At 37.7% G+C, this 17001-nt stretch overlaps 1 protein-coding gene across 2 annotated transcripts; it reads right to left on the bottom strand.

Annotated features, from left to right (window-relative positions):
- Positions 1-2658: 2658 nt before the first annotated feature.
- On the bottom strand, positions 2659-13344 carry cdc25b (cell division cycle 25B). Of its 2 annotated transcripts, XM_077538776.1 has the most exons (16): positions 13201-13344; positions 12766-13113; positions 12597-12682; positions 12361-12406; positions 11133-11171; positions 11004-11037; positions 9497-9640; positions 9288-9407; positions 8988-9116; positions 8827-8904; positions 8008-8202; positions 7826-7930; positions 7682-7744; positions 5998-6096; positions 4901-5146; positions 2659-3252 (listed from the first exon to the last, which is right to left on the bottom strand). In XM_077538776.1, exons 2-16 carry the CDS (start codon positions 12972-12974, stop codon positions 3112-3114), a joined length of 1734 nt encoding a protein of 577 aa, XP_077394902.1. In that variant the 5' UTR covers positions 12975-13113; positions 13201-13344; the 3' UTR covers positions 2659-3111. The 2 variants fall into 2 exon arrangements, with proteins under 2 accessions (XP_077394902.1, XP_077394903.1); XM_077538777.1 differs by having other exon boundaries at positions 12597-12679; positions 12766-13342.
- Between the last annotated feature and the right edge of the window lie 3657 nt (positions 13345-17001).

The raw sequence follows: 17001 nt of genomic DNA, 5'->3' as shown, positions 1-17001 counted from the left end.
TAACTAGTTACGAACAGCAGTGATTGACTTAAATAGTTACTAACTAGCTGGTTATAATATAGCGAACATTTTTTAGATTAAATTTCATTCCAACTTATTTTTTTCAGTAATTTTTTAAAAATAATCAATGGCACATCTTTTAATTATTTTTTTTTTTCAAGTCTTTAGTAATTACATTTTATTTAAATTTTGGATTATCAAGTAGTATGTTCTTTTCCACTATATACTCTACCTAACTTTGGGAATTGGTGCATTATTAGTTTAAATATATATATATATAAATATATATATTTTTTAAATTATATAGTTATATATATATATATATATATATATATTTTTTTTTAATTATATAGTTTATATATATATACATATATATATATATATATACATATATATATATATACACATATATACATATATACATATATACATATATACATACATATATACATATATACATATATATACATATATATTAGGGGTGTTAAAAAAATCGATTCGGCGATATTTTTTTTTTATTTTTTATTTTTTTAGGATTCACACCTTGAGCATGGAAGAATGTTATATGAACGGAACATTAAGCCTTAATATTTTATTTTAATGCTGTTCAAACATGAAACAGATTACAACCTCTATAAGACTGAAATTTCAGATAAATAAATAATACATTTTCATATAAATCTTACACTCTACAAGCTTACTGATTAGTATTTTCTAAATTTGAATGAAAAAAAATCGCAACAATCGACTTATAAATTCGTATCGTGATTAATCGGTATCGAATCGAATCGTGACCTGTGAATCGTGATACGAATCGAATCGTCAGGTACTAGGCAATTCACACCCCTAATATGTGTATATATATATATATATATATATATATATATATATATATATATATATATATATTTATTTATTTATTTTTAATTTTAAAATTATATAGTTTATATATATATATCCCAATTATTTATTTATATAAAAGGTATTTAAAAAAAATCTTAAGTAGAAGTTGTTTTTGTTTTAATTGCAAAATCCTGACCATCTCAGGAGTTATTAACCTTAATAACCTTGGATTAAAAAAACAAAAAAAATAAATAAGTTTTTGTATTGAATTAAACATACATAAAAATATATATTTATATTCCTGAGCAGAAACAACTGTTTCTGCATTAGCCACCCAAGTGAATTAAACGTACTTTATATTTCCAAAGCATTGAGTTCAAAACTGCCGCCAGAAATGTGCCTCATTGCGAGCGTGACAAGAGCCAGTTAGCGAGGGCGGGAATGGGCGGGATGGAGGCCCCAGTTGCTCCATACACTAACAACAACCATCCCCTGGCTCACGTGTTGACGACACGTGACTTCCTGCCCAACTCCGGTCAGGTCACGTCAGGTCACTGGTGTGGAATGTGTGTGCGTGCACGTGCCTCTGCCAAGGCCACTCCCAAGGCCGCTTTGAGAGGGAGAATTTGAACGTGTGGCCTGGTTTCGAAGCATGCGCGCCCAAAAAAAAAAAAAAAAAAAAAAAAACAAGACATAAAAAAGCGCTGACAGTCACGTTGGTGCGTCTGAGTCATGGATTACAAACGTGAAACGACTACAAATACTCCTCTGAGAAAAATGTTTGCAAAGATGCCGGTGGCAGGAGGACAAAAGATCGTGTGTCAAGTTAACGGAACAGAAAAAAAAAAAAAAAGAAAAATGAAGGAAACTTCTTGTTGGACTCTATGACGGGAAAAATTGACATTGATTTTGTCTGAACTAGCAGAGAAACTTCATTATGAAAATGCATTTTAGCCCAGTTCACTTGAGGGTGTGAACACTTATGCAACCACATTTCAATTACACTCCAAACTTTACATCACAATACTGGAACACTTTTGTATGACTTATCTGGGTCTTAATTCTTTTATATCATGGGTGTGTAGACTTTTTAGAGCTTGGTGGACTCCTGCAATCAGAATAATAACTAGTGCAATTTCTGGAGAAACTGCGTGGGAATGCTAATAGTTGGATGCTTGTGAAGGAAATTTAAGGATAAATTATGTTAAAATCACAAAGTAAATTACATAACTAGTAATTACTAGTAATAGTAGTAGTATTACTATATAAGTTGTGTATTTAGTGCATTTAGAAATATGTTTTTATTAGGGATGCACGCTACTGCTATTTTCAACAGATACCAATAAACCGATAATCTAGATAGCGCCGATATCGATGACCCATAATTGATTTGTTTAAAGCTTAGCATTAGCATTAACTTAGCGCGCGATCTTAGCATTGGCATTAGCTTAGCATGCTAAATTAACATTAGCTTAGCATTACTTTAACATTAGCATGCTAACTTAGCATGCTAAATTATCATTAACTACGCATTAGCATTAACTAAGCATTATCTTAGCATGCTAACTTAACATTAATTCAACATTAGATTAGCATTAGCTTAATATTAGCTTAGCATGCTAACTTATTAACAATACTATTAGCTTAGCATGCTAACCTAACCTGCTAATTTAACATTAGAATTAACTTAGCATTAATATATCCCTTAGCATAATGGCCCTGGATGTATTTGCAATGTACAGCCGGAGGTGGGATTCGAACCCGCGACCTTTCAGCATTCCCACAATCATAATAAAAAGACACGCAACGCAGTAGTTTAAACTCACATAGATCTTTATTGGGCAGCTCTCCCCAGGAGCTGTGCGCCAAAAGTGTGAGCGCTCAATAAAAATGCACATTTGGGCAACAACACGCACGCAAATGGGTCACGCTTTCACACTTCCAAACGTTTTTGCGGTCCTGCAGGACGTCAACAACAATCTCACTGCAAGTTTTCTTTGGTGATTTCGGCACCGTGACAAGGAAACTTTAAAAGAATGACAACTTTCAGCCACACGTGGCTCTCACATGGTCAACGGGGGGGGAAGTCATTTTGTAAAAACTCGTAGGCAGTGTGGAGAAGAACAAAGAAAAAAAAAAAAAAAAAGAAAAAAAAAAACACCTACGCAAACTTGTAGGTAATTTAAGTACTGAGACATTTTTTAAAGTGAACATCGGCAGTGATGGCAGGAACGAGGCCCAAAAGTGGTTGAACAAATGTGGGCGGTCTCACAGCTTCTTGAGGCGGCTGTACATGCCTCGTTTGCTGCGCTCGCCGGCCCACGAGCGACTCTTCAGGCGACAGTTCCTCAAGTCCTCGCGGAAGTCCTCGTCCATCATGGTCCGGTACGACTCGGGCTCGCATTGCATCTGCACCGCCGGATCAAACACAAATGGGTCATTTTGGGGAGACGATGTGGTACTAGTACTCGACATATTCCATCACCGCTTTCAGCAACAGGCGCAACAATTCATCAATAATCAAATTAATCTATATCTACTTTTATAATTGATTAATTGCTTAGAGCTTGGCATTTCAGCCTCTCAAAAGCAGTTACTCTCCAATTTCCGTCGTCCTCCATGACAGCAGATTATCTGTATTGAATTAAAATATTTGCAAACATCCAGTTTGACATGGGAAAACAACTGATTAACGTTTTTGATGCGACTAACAATTCTTTTAATTTTTTCTCCCCAATTAAACAATGCATCAGATAAAAAAAAATAAAAAATAAAAAATAAAACACTTCATTCAAAAATAGGAGAAAATGCACAAAAGATCCATTAATTGGGATTAGTTTGGTCTAATTTCAGAAAATAGTCAAAAATGTTTAAGCAGATGTTTGCAAATGTACTCTGATTCAAAATAGTCTGTTTTCCGAAGGACTTCAAAAAGCAGAGAATATTAACTGATGAGAGGCTAAAATTCTGAGGATTTGGACATTTGTTTTTAAACAATAGGCTGTAAACAACCCATTTTCAAAATGTTTTTCTTCAATTAATTTGTGTAACAGGCCTGACTATTTATTTTAGTTTCTCTAAGTTTGGTTTTGGTACTTCAATTGACTTTTTTTTTTTTTTTAAATAAAAAAATAAAAAATAAAAAAATAAAAAAGTGAAAATGCAGCGGACCCAGAATTGGGGGACACCTTTAGCAACGGGAAAAAGGACTGAATATTTGACTACTTTACAATACTTTTTCCTTGAGTATAGGGATGTGCAATCAATCAATATTCAATTACAATTTCAATTATTACACTCCACAATTACAAAGTCGGCATAATCATAAACAAAAGTAAAAGATTTGAAGTGGTTAATGGGTGTAAACACATTGAAACCCCAATGTTTGAGTTCCCCAGTCTGTTGATTTACAACTGAATGTATAGAAGCGCGTTTACAATGCATCATAAATGAGCAATTATAATGGGAGTCTATGTGCCAAACATTGGATTCAGTGAACGTTAATGATCTTTTTTTATTTCACTTCGAACTGCTTCACTTCACAAAAGTCAGTGTGGTCAGATTTTTTTTTACATTTTTTATTTATTTTTTATTTTTTTCTAATGTATTAAAAACCCTGCGGATTTTGATGCTCCCAATTGTTTTTTCCCTCAAGGCTTTTTTTATTTGAATAAAAATCTAATTAGCCAAAAATGGACATGGAATCGCTTAATTAAAATAAATTTAATAAATCTTATCTGGTCCAAAAGGAACTTACATGTTTCAAATGTTTTTGTCATAACATTTTTAAATGTTTAAACAGTTTCTTGTTTTGTACCAAAACATAATCGTTTGAATAAATCGGGATTTAAATTATTATCAAAATAATTGTGATTATTATTTTTTCCTATAATTAAGTAGCCCTACTTGAGTATTTGTTTAACTTTAAAAGCTAAAAAAAATAAAAAATAAAAATAATGGGCATTTATTGGCAGTGAATGTTTGAATACTGTCATTTTTCAAACCGTAGCGCACTGGTGAATAAAGTGAAGTACAGTGGAAAGGAGTCTGGTGGTACCTGGTAAAGGGGGAAGAACTCCTTGTAGCCTCCCTTGAGCACGTAGAGTTCGGGGTAGTGGAGTTTGGGGTAGTCGTTGATGGAGCGGTCCCGCTCGCGCACGTAGCGGCACATGCGCGGCCCACGCTCCGACGAGAACTCGCAGTGGAACATCACGATGACGCGCTTGTCCGGGCACGACGCCACCACCGGCGTCTGCAGCAGGAAGTCCTCAACTTCTTCCTCCAGGTAGAGGTTCAGGGCGCCCTGTTAAAATCAATCAAAATCAGTTTCAGAAATATTAGGAAAAAAGGATAACTGAATGCAATGAAAAGCATTTGTGTAGGCATTTTTCCCTAAAATACGTACAATTACATGATGAAATAAATTAGCAAAAAAATATTTAACTAAATTGCTAAATATTACCATTTATTGATTTACAAGTTTTTCCAACAACTGTTTTAAGTTTGTTTGTTGCACACTGAAAAATACAAAAAATGTTTTTACAAATACTGAAAAATACTAAAAAAAAATTTTTTTTAACAAATACGGTAAAATTTTACATAATTTGTTACATTACTTGTTTAATGTACAATGTGTGTATATATATTATATATATATATATATATATATATATATATATATATATATATATATATATATATATATATATATATATATATTAATATTTAAAACAAAATAATAATAAAAGATCTGTTGCATTAGTTAGTTTGTGAATCAATAATTGGAAAAAACTATTTTACAAATACAGTACATTAAAGGTTTTATATAATTGTATGAATGATTTTAGTACAAATTAAATTAATTTTAAATAACTAAATGAGCAGATTATTATTAAAATACTGCAGTGCAGCATACAAAAGAAATTTTAAAATATTTTAATATATCAAATGTATTGATTCATTATCTAAAATATATTTTTTTTTTCATTCATTTGTGACTGATTAGTTAATTGTTTTGTGAATGTTTTCATAGCGTATTCGTTTATTAAGTCTAAACCTATAACTAAAAAATAAATGCATGATAATAGATTATTTTAGTTATCACACATATATAATTTTTTGCATGTACAAAAGTGGTGCAGTGCGCTCGCTCACCTTGATGTGTCCGCCGTTGTACTCATACGGGTAGCGGCAGTCGATGATAATGACTCGCTCCACCAGGTGACTGAACTCGCCCTTCATTGCTGCCACCACCTGTGCAACACGACACAAAATGGCCACATGAAGACATTTTATTATCACCAGCAGGGTGAGAAGCGCATTTAACTTCACACTATATCTGGATCGTACTTTTATTGCGCTTTTTTTTGTAGTTATTTTATTTAACGCGTAGGCGTTATTGTGACCCGTTTTGGGCTTTTGATGGTTCTGACCAAGTCATTTCAAAATAAGATAATGCCCAGGGGTTAATTAATAACCTTTAAGATGAGGTTGAGGACTCATTTACTGTTACTGCATTGCTGTGCTTGTCAAAAAACAAACAAAAAAAAACAAAAAAACAAAAAAACAAAAAAAAAACATGGCATTTTCATAGCCAACTGCCCCAAAGGGCTGCAAAATAAAATTCAAGTAAACAGTCAGCTACCTAAACAGGCTGCCAGACGACAGTCGATAAGTTGGAAAGAAATTGGACAGTGATTAATATGGCAGTGTTTTTTTTGTTTGTTTGTTTTTTAATTAAATCAAGCCCATCTAGTTTGCGGTCTTAATGGTCTGCCATATAAAATGCAAGTAAACATATTGTATAGTAACAGATTGGTGCCTAAACACTAGGGATAGACCGATTATCGTCCGGGCCGATTATCGGTGCCGATATTTGGCACGTTGACAAATATCGGCATCGGCCTTTTTTACGAATCTGAAGGCCGATAAAGCTGGAATCTCACCGAGCAGCGAATGCTTGCGAAGGTAGCAAATTTTGTGCTTTCATCAGGATTTGTAAGATGTTTGTAGACACTTTTTACTTGTTTCAAAGACATTTCAAACATATTCAGACAATTTTTCACTGTCTGCGAAGATCTTTTGAACCCTTTACATACATTTAATTTTGTATACATTTGTCACTGCTGCCACAGGGAAGTCCCAACACTTTTTAATTTATAAAAAATAATAAAAAAAAATCATAATTAGAAATTACGTTGAAATTTTGGAAAACTTTATTTACAGTTGAACATTTTACAAAACTATTTATTTATTCGCTGCAAACACTGAAGTCCCAACACTTTTTAATTTATAAAAAAATAATAAAAATAAAAATAATAATAAATAAAATAAATTTAGAAATTATTTTGAAATTTTGGAAAACCCTTTATTTACAGTAGAAAACTATGTATTTATTTATTTATTTATTTACTTGCTTAATTTTGAATTTAGCTTACCACATGCTGATGACCCTGGAAGTTCCCTACAATTTCTGTTAATTTTTAATTCAACAAAACTGTCTATTCTTAATATGTTTAAAATTAAAAGAAAAGTTTTTTTTCACGCTATTATTTTCTCTTTTACTGCGAATAAATATCGGCTTGAAATATCAGTTATCGGCCTCCTTGACGACTAATAATCGGTATCGGCATCGGCCCTGAAAAAGGCATATCGGTCTATCACTACTAAACACACATTCCAAACATTTTGTTGGCCTAAATGGGCTGTCAGAGGAAAGAAATAGTTGCGAGTAATGAGCGTTTGATGGATTTCAGCCTACAAAATGGGTGGCGCAATTGTGGTTAGCTCATCTTTTGGTGTTGCTAATTTGCTTTGAGACTGCAGCCACACAGCTTACCGTTTCTCCTGTCACGTATTTGAGGTCCTGATGTTTTCCGTCCACTGTTGGCAGGGCATAGGGCTAAAAAAGCATCAAGAAGAATGTCATTTCAAGTTTATCGGCACACTTTTTCTTTTATTTTTTATTTTGAGTGTTACTCACTTTGCTAAAGTCTCCAATAAGGTCGGCAGCGCAGTCGTTCCTGTCCAGAACTTTGTCGATCTCCACCTGACAGAAGGACTTGGACCTCTGGAGCTGCATATGAGCCTGAAGACCACAGCAGAAAGGGGGAAAAAATGTGACATTCAAGCAAACAGAAGGTGGCGCTGTTTGTAAAAACTGACCGTCTTGGGGGAGCGGACGTCCTGTTCCTCCGAGGCGACGTCCGATCTGGCCAAGCTCCGACGCCGTTTGACCTGCACCGGTGTGTTGCCGTCGTCTCTCGGGTAGTCGGGACGCTTGGCGCAAGGGCGCGACACGGACGGACTGGGCATCGACGGCGAGCGGAAAAGGCTGCGAGGCCGCCAGCGGCTCTCGGGCTGAAGACGAACGAGACGAGGTTTACTTTTTGACGAGCATCCGTCATTTTTAGTTTTTAAAGTCACGAAACATCTGAAACAAATAGACAATGAAAGGAAGCCTACTCGTGTCCTGCCTCAACGGGATGCCATGAAAAATCAAACGTCAATAAAACACTACTTGCTTCCTAACCGTGCTGGCGTTCAAATTGAAAAGTTAACATACAGCCATCGTCCTGCTGCCTTAACGGGCAGGCACAGAAAACTGAAGTAAACCGTTTGGGATACCATGGAAAATTAATGTCAACTCGTTGCAACAGCCTGCCATAAAGGTAAATGGTAGTTTAATCCTCAAAACAGGCTACGGGGGGGGGGGGGGGGGGGGGGTGCTAGCAAACACAAGTCTGCCGCCTAATAGGGATGCCATAGAAAAGACACGTAACTGCAAACTGAGTTGGTTAAATGCAGTTTAAAAAGGTGACTTGATAAATGGACATCCATAGAAAAAGCACATTAACAGTCCCGCTGCCTAAACAGACTGCCACAGGAAATTTCCGTTAACGTAGAAAGCAATAAAACCTCCAACAAGTGATCAGATTTAAATCTGGCCCAACTAGTTAGCTAGTGTCCATAAGGGGGACTTACTGAGTCTTCTCCAAAACTGTCAGCCACTAGGGGCGCTGTGAGCAACTTGGCCATCCCATGGGGCATGTCATCTGTGTTCTGGGGGAAGAAAAAAACAAAAACGTCAGGAAAGGCACAGACAGGTGATGCGTTCAGGTGCTGTTGGAAATACACGGCTCCACCTCCAAGTTGTCATCCAGCACGTCCAGGAAGCCGTCGTCGTCGTCGCTGAGTGACGTGAGCGAGGAACATCGAAGAAACAACGGGCTGTCGTCGCTAAACTGCGGCTGCTGCAAAGAGGGAGGCGACACCTGCGAGAGCGCAACGTTCGAAAAGTTAGCATCCATCAAAGCAACAGCCTCAACGGGCAGCCACAGACGGTAAAAAGCCAACCGTCATTTGCTGCCTCCGAAAATCAAACTCACTGCATCAGAAAATGAAAACTTGTCAGAAGTGCCAGCACAACAACTCGTGGTACTTACCATGAGGGCCGGCGCCGAGTTGGGGCGGTGGGCGAAAACATCTTTCAGGGGGTCCGTGTTGACGGAGCACAATCGGGTGCGGGACGCGGGCTGACTGGGCTTCTTGAACTCAAAGCACTCCTGAGGACAGTCGACGTCATCGCAGTCACTTCGAGACGACGCATGCCATCGTCACGGCGAGTAATCGGCGACCATGAGCAAGGACTGACCTTCGACATGTTCTCCTTGTTGTCCCATGGAGACGTGGAGGAGGAGGACGAGTCGACACAGACGGGCTGCTGGCCAAAAACTCCGTAGCGATTCGCATCAGGTTCGGATCCCTTCAGGGGCGGACTGAAGCAAAGGAGCTGAAGCTGAAAAAAAAAAAAAGACAAGGTGACGAGATGATGCTAAGTGGAGACAAGATGGCGGAAACACAATCACAACCACAACATAATACATTCCTATTTGGATGCTACGGGAAGTTATGTGTTCAGACCCAACGAGTTGGCTGCCTAAATGGGCCACCAGAGAAAAATCTAATGTTAGGCTGCAGGGTTCATGGGCTGCCACAGTAAATCAAAGTAAGCAAATTAGATTTCTTCCTAAAACAACAACAAAAAACAAAAACAAACAAAAAATTGTTGCCCAAAAAGGCTGCCACAAAAAAATGAAGGTAAGCAAATTAATTTCTTCCTAAAAAAAAAAAAAATAAATAAAAATCTAAGAATAATAACAATAATAATAATAATAAAACATTTAAAAAAAACAAACAAAAAACCCACACACCTTAAACTATATACACACACACACATACATATATATATATATATATATATATATATATATATATATATATATATATATATGTGTGTGTATATATATATATATATGTGTGTTTATATATATATATATATATATATATATATATATATATATATATATACACACACACATATATACACACACACATATATACACACACACACATACATATACACACACACATATATATATATATATATATATATATATATATATATATATATATATATATATATATATCACAAAAAAACTAAACTTTGTTGCCTAAAGGAGGTGCCACAGAACAAAAAAACACAAAAAAGAAAACAATTGTTGCCCAAACAGGCTCAAAAAAATGAAGGAAAGCAAATTAGATTTCTTCCTAAAAATACAAAATAAAAAAAATTAAAAACAAACAACAACAAAAAAACTTGTTGCCCAAACGGGCTACCACAGAAAAGTAAATTAAGCAAATTATATTTCTTCTTTAACGAAAATAATAATAATAATAATTAAATATATATATATATATATATATATATATATATATATATATATATATATATATATATATATATATATATATATATATCTATCACAAAAAAACCTAAACCATTTATTGCCTAAAGGGGGTGCCACTGAAAACGAAAGCAAAACTTTTTTTTTTTTTTTTTTGCCTAAACTAGCTGTGATAGAAAATGAAAGTAAACAAGTTGTCTGTTGGCCTCAACAGGCTACCATACAAAAAGGTAGAAAGTAGTATTTAGTTGCCTAAACCGGATGAAAGTAAACAATTTGCCTAAACGGAACGCCACAGAAAATGAAGATAACGATGGTAGATAGCATCAGTCCATCACTACAACTGCTAGCTTATGTCCCCGTGTATATCCACTCTCAAAGTTTTGTTTTTTTTGGGTATGTACGGCTACTTACTGGTAAGGAGTTGTTTCGCCTGACCGGCATTTTCCTGTGAGGGGAAGGGAAGCAGATGAAGGCGTGAGAATGTGCATGAACCAGGCGGGAGGTGTAAACAAAACTGCTTGATGAAAGATGTCCACTTACTCGTGGACTCGACTGGACTGTTGAATGGCCTTCTCGAACCTGGGGACACACAAAAAGCTACGTCAAACCGAATGTTCTCAAAGTGTGGCCTCTGTTTGGATCGGGGGGGTCTAATGAGGAAGAGGAGGCGGGCAACTAGGACGGGAGGAAGTCCGGGGAGCACCTGTATGCTAAACCGTGACGGTGAAATCCACCAGATGCCTGCCACGGCCGTCGAGGGAGGGCCCCTTTTGTTTGTCGAGAACGGGGGAGCGTGCCCCATTCAATGTACAAGCCACTGAGTGGGGGGTGTCTGCCCTCATTTCTAAAACCTCCAGCCTTGCTCCTCCTCCATCTCCCATTGAAATAACAGCGCATAGAGAAGAGTGTGCATGGGTATTATTAAAACACACTTTCAACCTGGAGAACTGCGAGCAACACGACAGCTGTGAGAGCTCACAGAGGTCTCGGTGACCAAATGCTGGTGTCAAAGGAATGCACAGCTGGCAGCGTATAGGCCAACAGACATGAAGAAACGCATATTAGCGTTCTCAAAATTCAGTTAAAAGGGCTCTGTCACCTCCTTTGTCAAAGTCAATCACAATAGTGATCACACTTTACGGATTTTGTACGTCATGTCACCCGTCTTTCTCCAATCCCGACAAAATACTCAACTTCCTGTTCCATTTCGGACGCTGCAGCTTACCCAAAATGGCTGCTTCACACCAAAATTCCTGTTCAACTTCAGGCCTGGGTCTGAGAATCTCATGCATCCTCATGACAGATGTTTCCACCAAATTTCCTAACAATTTGGCGAACGTGACTTCAAAGTAGGGCACGTCATTTTCAATTTTCTCATAGGATTTCTGGGGTTGGGCTCACAAAATTAAATACAATCAATTGGAGACTTTTCAGGTACTCTGGAGGCCCCCCAAAAGGCAACTAACTCAAGTCTGTAAATCCTTTAGGACCGTAAAATTGAATAAAAATCTGAAATTCCATTTTAGAGTATCAAAAGCAATCTGTGGGTAGGATTTTTTATTTTTTTTTAAGGCCAATGGTAGACAATCTAATCTAACGCATGAGAAACTGGTGGGCTCAGCTGTTGCGGTTTTAAGGGGGGGGGGGGGGGGGGGCAATGGGGGTAGGGCTTGGGGTGGATGAATGGTCACAGGGTTTGGAACGAGGGAAAGTTGATTGAGTCAAACAGACAGTTTTTTTTTTGTGGTTTGTTTGTTTTTTTACATACGAGTCCTCCATTTCCAGGGTTTCGATGGGCGATTCCATCCCGAGGCCTGCGGGAGCAGAGTTAAACCATTCAAAATTATAATAAATATTTTATACCATTTCCACAAGTGAAATTGCTGAAAATACACCACAAAAATTCAAATAAACACAGTCAAACCTTAAAAAGAGAGCCTTTATTATTCAATAATGATAACTACGGGAGCTAAGCATACAAAAGCTTCAACCTGAGGAACTCACCAGCATCGGAAGAGACATCCGAGGCGATGGAGCAAACCTTCACCAGGCGTGCATGCTTGCTCCTCTTCGGTGTGTCACACTGGCTGCTGACAAACAGGAAATCGTTTCAGCAAACAGATCGAGTTTTTTTTTTTAAGACGTTTCGAAACCTAATTCAACTCAAAAATACCTCCCGAGTCCCACCAATTTGTTCATGTCCAGCGCTAGATTGCTGATAGGCGAGTGAGCCGCGGTTGGTAGCGGCGAGAAGAGAGTCCTGCAGTGGGCCATCTTGTGGCTCACATCCGGCGGGGGAAACGAGGAAAGGCCGGGGATGTTGTCAGGCCTGCTCGTCGCGCGAGCGCCGGCGGGACGAACGCTGCCCAAAAAGTCATCCATGTTGTTGTTGTTTTTTCTCCAATTAGGTCGACTTCTCAAATATGTCAGTCGGGATTTTTTTTTTAAGTGGAATTTGGTGTCGCCAATTAGCAAGGTGGCTCAAGTTGTAAGCTAACCCACGAGCTAACCATTTAGCCTCCTGCGAAAAAGTTACGGAAACATGTCCAAATAAGTAATGGTATCTGGTGACTTACAGGGGGTGAATAAATGTAAAATTCAGCCCTACCGAGGTGCTAAAGAAGAGGCATCATTGTTGCATGTCAGAGCGCGACGGCACCGAAGGCTCCCGTCTGACAGCCTCCGCTTTCTGGCGGAGAAAAGACGGACCGCATCCTTATTTACGTTCAAAATACAGGCTGCGGAGCGGCATTCCACCAGCCAATCGGTGTCGTTGTTTCGTCCCCGCCACCAATCAGAGCGAGGGACGACATCGTGACGAAGGTCTTTAAAAAAAATAATAATAATAATTATAACTTCCTCTTTTCTTTCTCTGCAGTTGTTTTGTTTCGCATCTACTGTATGCCTCTGGCATTTTATTACTACTCGAATAATTTTAATTTTAAACGACATATGAGTATAATAAACGTAAGGAGTGAGTCGAGGAAAATCCTCAATTACAAAAAGTCTTCTTAAAACAATAAGAACAATAATTTAGATTTGTGAGAACAAAGCATCTAAAGTACACTCAACATAATAATGTTGGCACACTATTATACTATTGACAACCACAATTACAACACAAAGAAACAGGGGGAAAAAAGTTTTTTTTTTTTTTTTAAATCATTTTAAATTAATTTGGAGGAAGTAAAAGTCCCTAAATTACAAAATAGCTTCTTAACAAATGCAAGATAAGTCATTTCGATTGGGAAAAAAAAATACCTGAAGTATTTTCACTAAACATTATTATGTTGGGATACAAATTGAGACACAACTATACTTTTAAATTGTTTTACCATTATAAAAACCACAAAGAAACAGACAAAAGCAAAATGTTATAGTGTAACAGGCCTACTTAGCTATAAGTCATTATACAATTAATTTTTCAGAAGCATTTACATTGGATATCGAGTAAAAAGAACACCATGGCTATGTCTTCATTAGACAATGTACTGAGAAAATATGCCAAACTTGACACCACAGTCAGTTTCCAACTAGCTAGATGCTAACAGGCCTCCATTTTAGATCCAAACATAAAACTAGTTCAACCTTCCGCATGGTTGGCTTCGTCCACATATATGTTTGCATTGCATGACTGACTGAAAGTACCGCGTGCAAATGAGCTTTAATGAACTACCCCCAGGACGTGTACGAGCTTCCAAAAGGCTCCACACCCCAATTCTGAAAGGACGGGACAAAAGGCGAGCGAGGACACCGGCGCGCCACGCACCCCCTCTCGAATAAAAAGCGCCTCCTGACGCCTCCTCCTTCCCACCACTCACTCCCCGCGGTTCCTACGGACGCCACATAAACATATTTAAGCTCCAATTACATTTTGTTATTGTTACATTGCTGCGGCCTTGGACTGTTTAGTGTTTAGGGTTCGATCACAGAGGAAGAAATAGATAACCGTTCTAGAGGCTTTAGCAAACTCTGCAAAAACCGAGTATCATGCTGCCTTTTACCAATTTAATTTAATTTCAGTTTACTCCTCAAACAGCACAATTGGTGTTATTTCAACATCAGCATGTATAGTAGGGTCTGTTTACACCACTTATCCGGAAAGAGTGATTATTCAGGAAAATGGATGACATTATCAGGAAAACTGATCTGTCTCCATGGAAACCACCAAGCCTGCAATTCCTTTTCCATAAAACTCGTTTTTGAGCTTGATTTTTTGCAGTAGGCTAATGCTAATGCTATGTTAGCTCTGTCATGAACCTCAACCTGTAGTTAATACAAATGTGCAGAAATAATGCAGTTAGTTCCAAATAATAGTTACATTAAAACTTTATTTAACCCTAATGTACAATAATAAAGTATTATAGTGAAATAATTATTACGTATACAAATATTAGTGAGCTGACAACTCCTTCTCTCCACCTTTGTGCTCGTGAGGCTAATGCTAATGCTAGTTAGCTCTATCATGAACCTCTACCAGTAGTTAATACAAATGTGCAGAAATAATGCGTCCATAAATGAGTTTTGTAACGCGCTGGCTGTGATGTAAACGAGCTTAACGTGTTGTTGCGGGCGCAGTGGCTGCTCTGTGCTAATGACCTGTTTTGAACTCGTGTCGAAGTAAATGTCGCTAACACACGCGGTTGTTGTGGAAAGATAAGAGCAATGCAAAACGCTGGGCTGAATGTGCACTTCACCTTTCGCACCTTTGACACGCCTGTCACTTACCACCACCTCCTTTCCACTTAGAAATGCATTCATTCACAAATTTATGAAGCGGATGTAAATAGCAACTGTTTGTGGAAAAATATATGTAGATGTACGACATGAATGTAAACAAAAAAGGCAACAACAAAAGTCAGCAGCGTTGTAAGCGCCAACTGGAGGTTTATTTGAACAAACTCCCTCAAATGACACATTGGGAAGCTGTTGCCGTGACAACAGCTGATGCACGAAGGTGAAGAATGTGTGGTGAAACGCCCCCCCGCGCCGCCATACATGGAGACGGTCGGTCACATAGACCCCCACCCTGACTATTGTTCTCCTTCTTTGTCCCCACCACCACCACCACCACCACCAAAGCGTCAATGCGGACTCTCCAGTCAGACTTCTAACTGACCCAAGACCACACACACACCCACTCCGACGCACCTCCAGGCTGAGGGCGAGGAAGACGCAAACATCTGCTCCTGGAAGGAGGAGGAGGAGGAGGCGGCAGATGGGCACGGGAGAGGGACAGCTTGGAGGACAAAAGCAAGGAGGAAGAAGAGAGCAAATTGTTGCGTGAAGTGACACTTCCTGACACGTATGACGCAGCTTCCGTCGATAAATGGCTGCAAAGATCGCCAAAAAAAATAAAATAAAATTACATTTAATTCAGTAATTCTTTCATGTACCACTAGAGGGAGTCAGTGGATTGTAGCGCTACACAACCAACTTTGATGAAATGTGTATTTAAATTATTTTATCATTTATGTAGAATGAAAAAGAGCAATTATGTGGAAATTAAGCACTGGATTTTTGACACAATTTATGCTACATTTTAAATCGCAAGTAATAATAATAAAAAGGTTTACTTAGATAAAGAGCACATCTCCATAGTTTAAATGATTTCAAATCCTTTGAAAAAGTGACATTTTCTGGGAGAAAAAAAAAAAAAGCTATAGAATTTATGAAAACATTCTGCAACACTATGATAGCAAATCAAACCTGAAGTACATATTTATGTGACTGCTGCGGAGTAAAGCAGTTGCGGAGCTAGCGCTTGCGAAGCATAGCAGGCACACATTACTATATCAGAGAAAATGGCGTTTATTAAAAATTGCGGCCCGAACCGTCAAACATACCAGCACAAATGAGGCTCGATCTGACTCGGCGGGGAATTGTTTTTTGTCGGAATTCCGAGTTACCATGGCGACACAATTCCCCCCCCCCCAAAAAAATGCCAAAAAGTCCCATAGGAATGAATGGAGAAGGGGGGGAATCCACAAATCAAGCACCTAGGGATTGACCTGATTTCAACGGGAAGTGACTTGATTTCAAGAGGATTTGGCAAACTGTCCAGTGAATGCGGCTTTCCACCTTGCAAGAGTCAGCAGTCACATCCAAAATTTCCGCTGAATTTTTTCTCGTTAACCATATTGGTATGTTTTGTTTTCTTATAAAGCAAAGTCAATAAAAGGCACATAAATGACAAGAATAACAAGTAAATCAATATATATACAAATCCTACAAAAAATATTAAATATACACCAGAGTGCACATTGACTTTCTCAACAACATAATCTGTACAATACATCTGAAAAAAGTAAAATTATATTACAAATATATGACAAATAAAAGCTAGAATATTTTTAACAATATATATAAATGAAACAATTTGAAATGTACCACCAATTCTAGCACTATG

This window comes from Festucalex cinctus, chromosome 12 (assembly GCF_051991245.1).
Source record: "Festucalex cinctus isolate MCC-2025b chromosome 12, RoL_Fcin_1.0, whole genome shotgun sequence".
Classification (NCBI taxonomy): domain Eukaryota; kingdom Metazoa; phylum Chordata; class Actinopteri; order Syngnathiformes; family Syngnathidae; genus Festucalex; species Festucalex cinctus.
The sequence above is the reverse complement of the archived record's forward strand: the minus strand, read 5'-3'. Positions and strand labels throughout refer to the sequence as shown.

What these genes read in the sequence shown, in the direction of transcription:
- cdc25b (XM_077538776.1), bottom strand. Translation starts at nt 12,974, where the DNA reads ATGGATGACTTTTTGGGCAGCGTTCGTCCCGCCGGCGCTCGCGCGACG. An exon ending in ACTCGGCGCCGGCCCTCATG is followed by an intron (nt 9,117 to 9,287) that starts GTAAGTACCACG and finishes GCGCTCTCGCAG; the next exon opens with GTGTCGCCTCCCTCTTTGCA. An exon ending in ACAGTTTTGGAGAAGACTCA is followed by an intron (nt 8,203 to 8,826) that starts GTAAGTCCCCCT and finishes GTTCGTCTTCAG; the next exon opens with CCCGAGAGCCGCTGGCGGCC.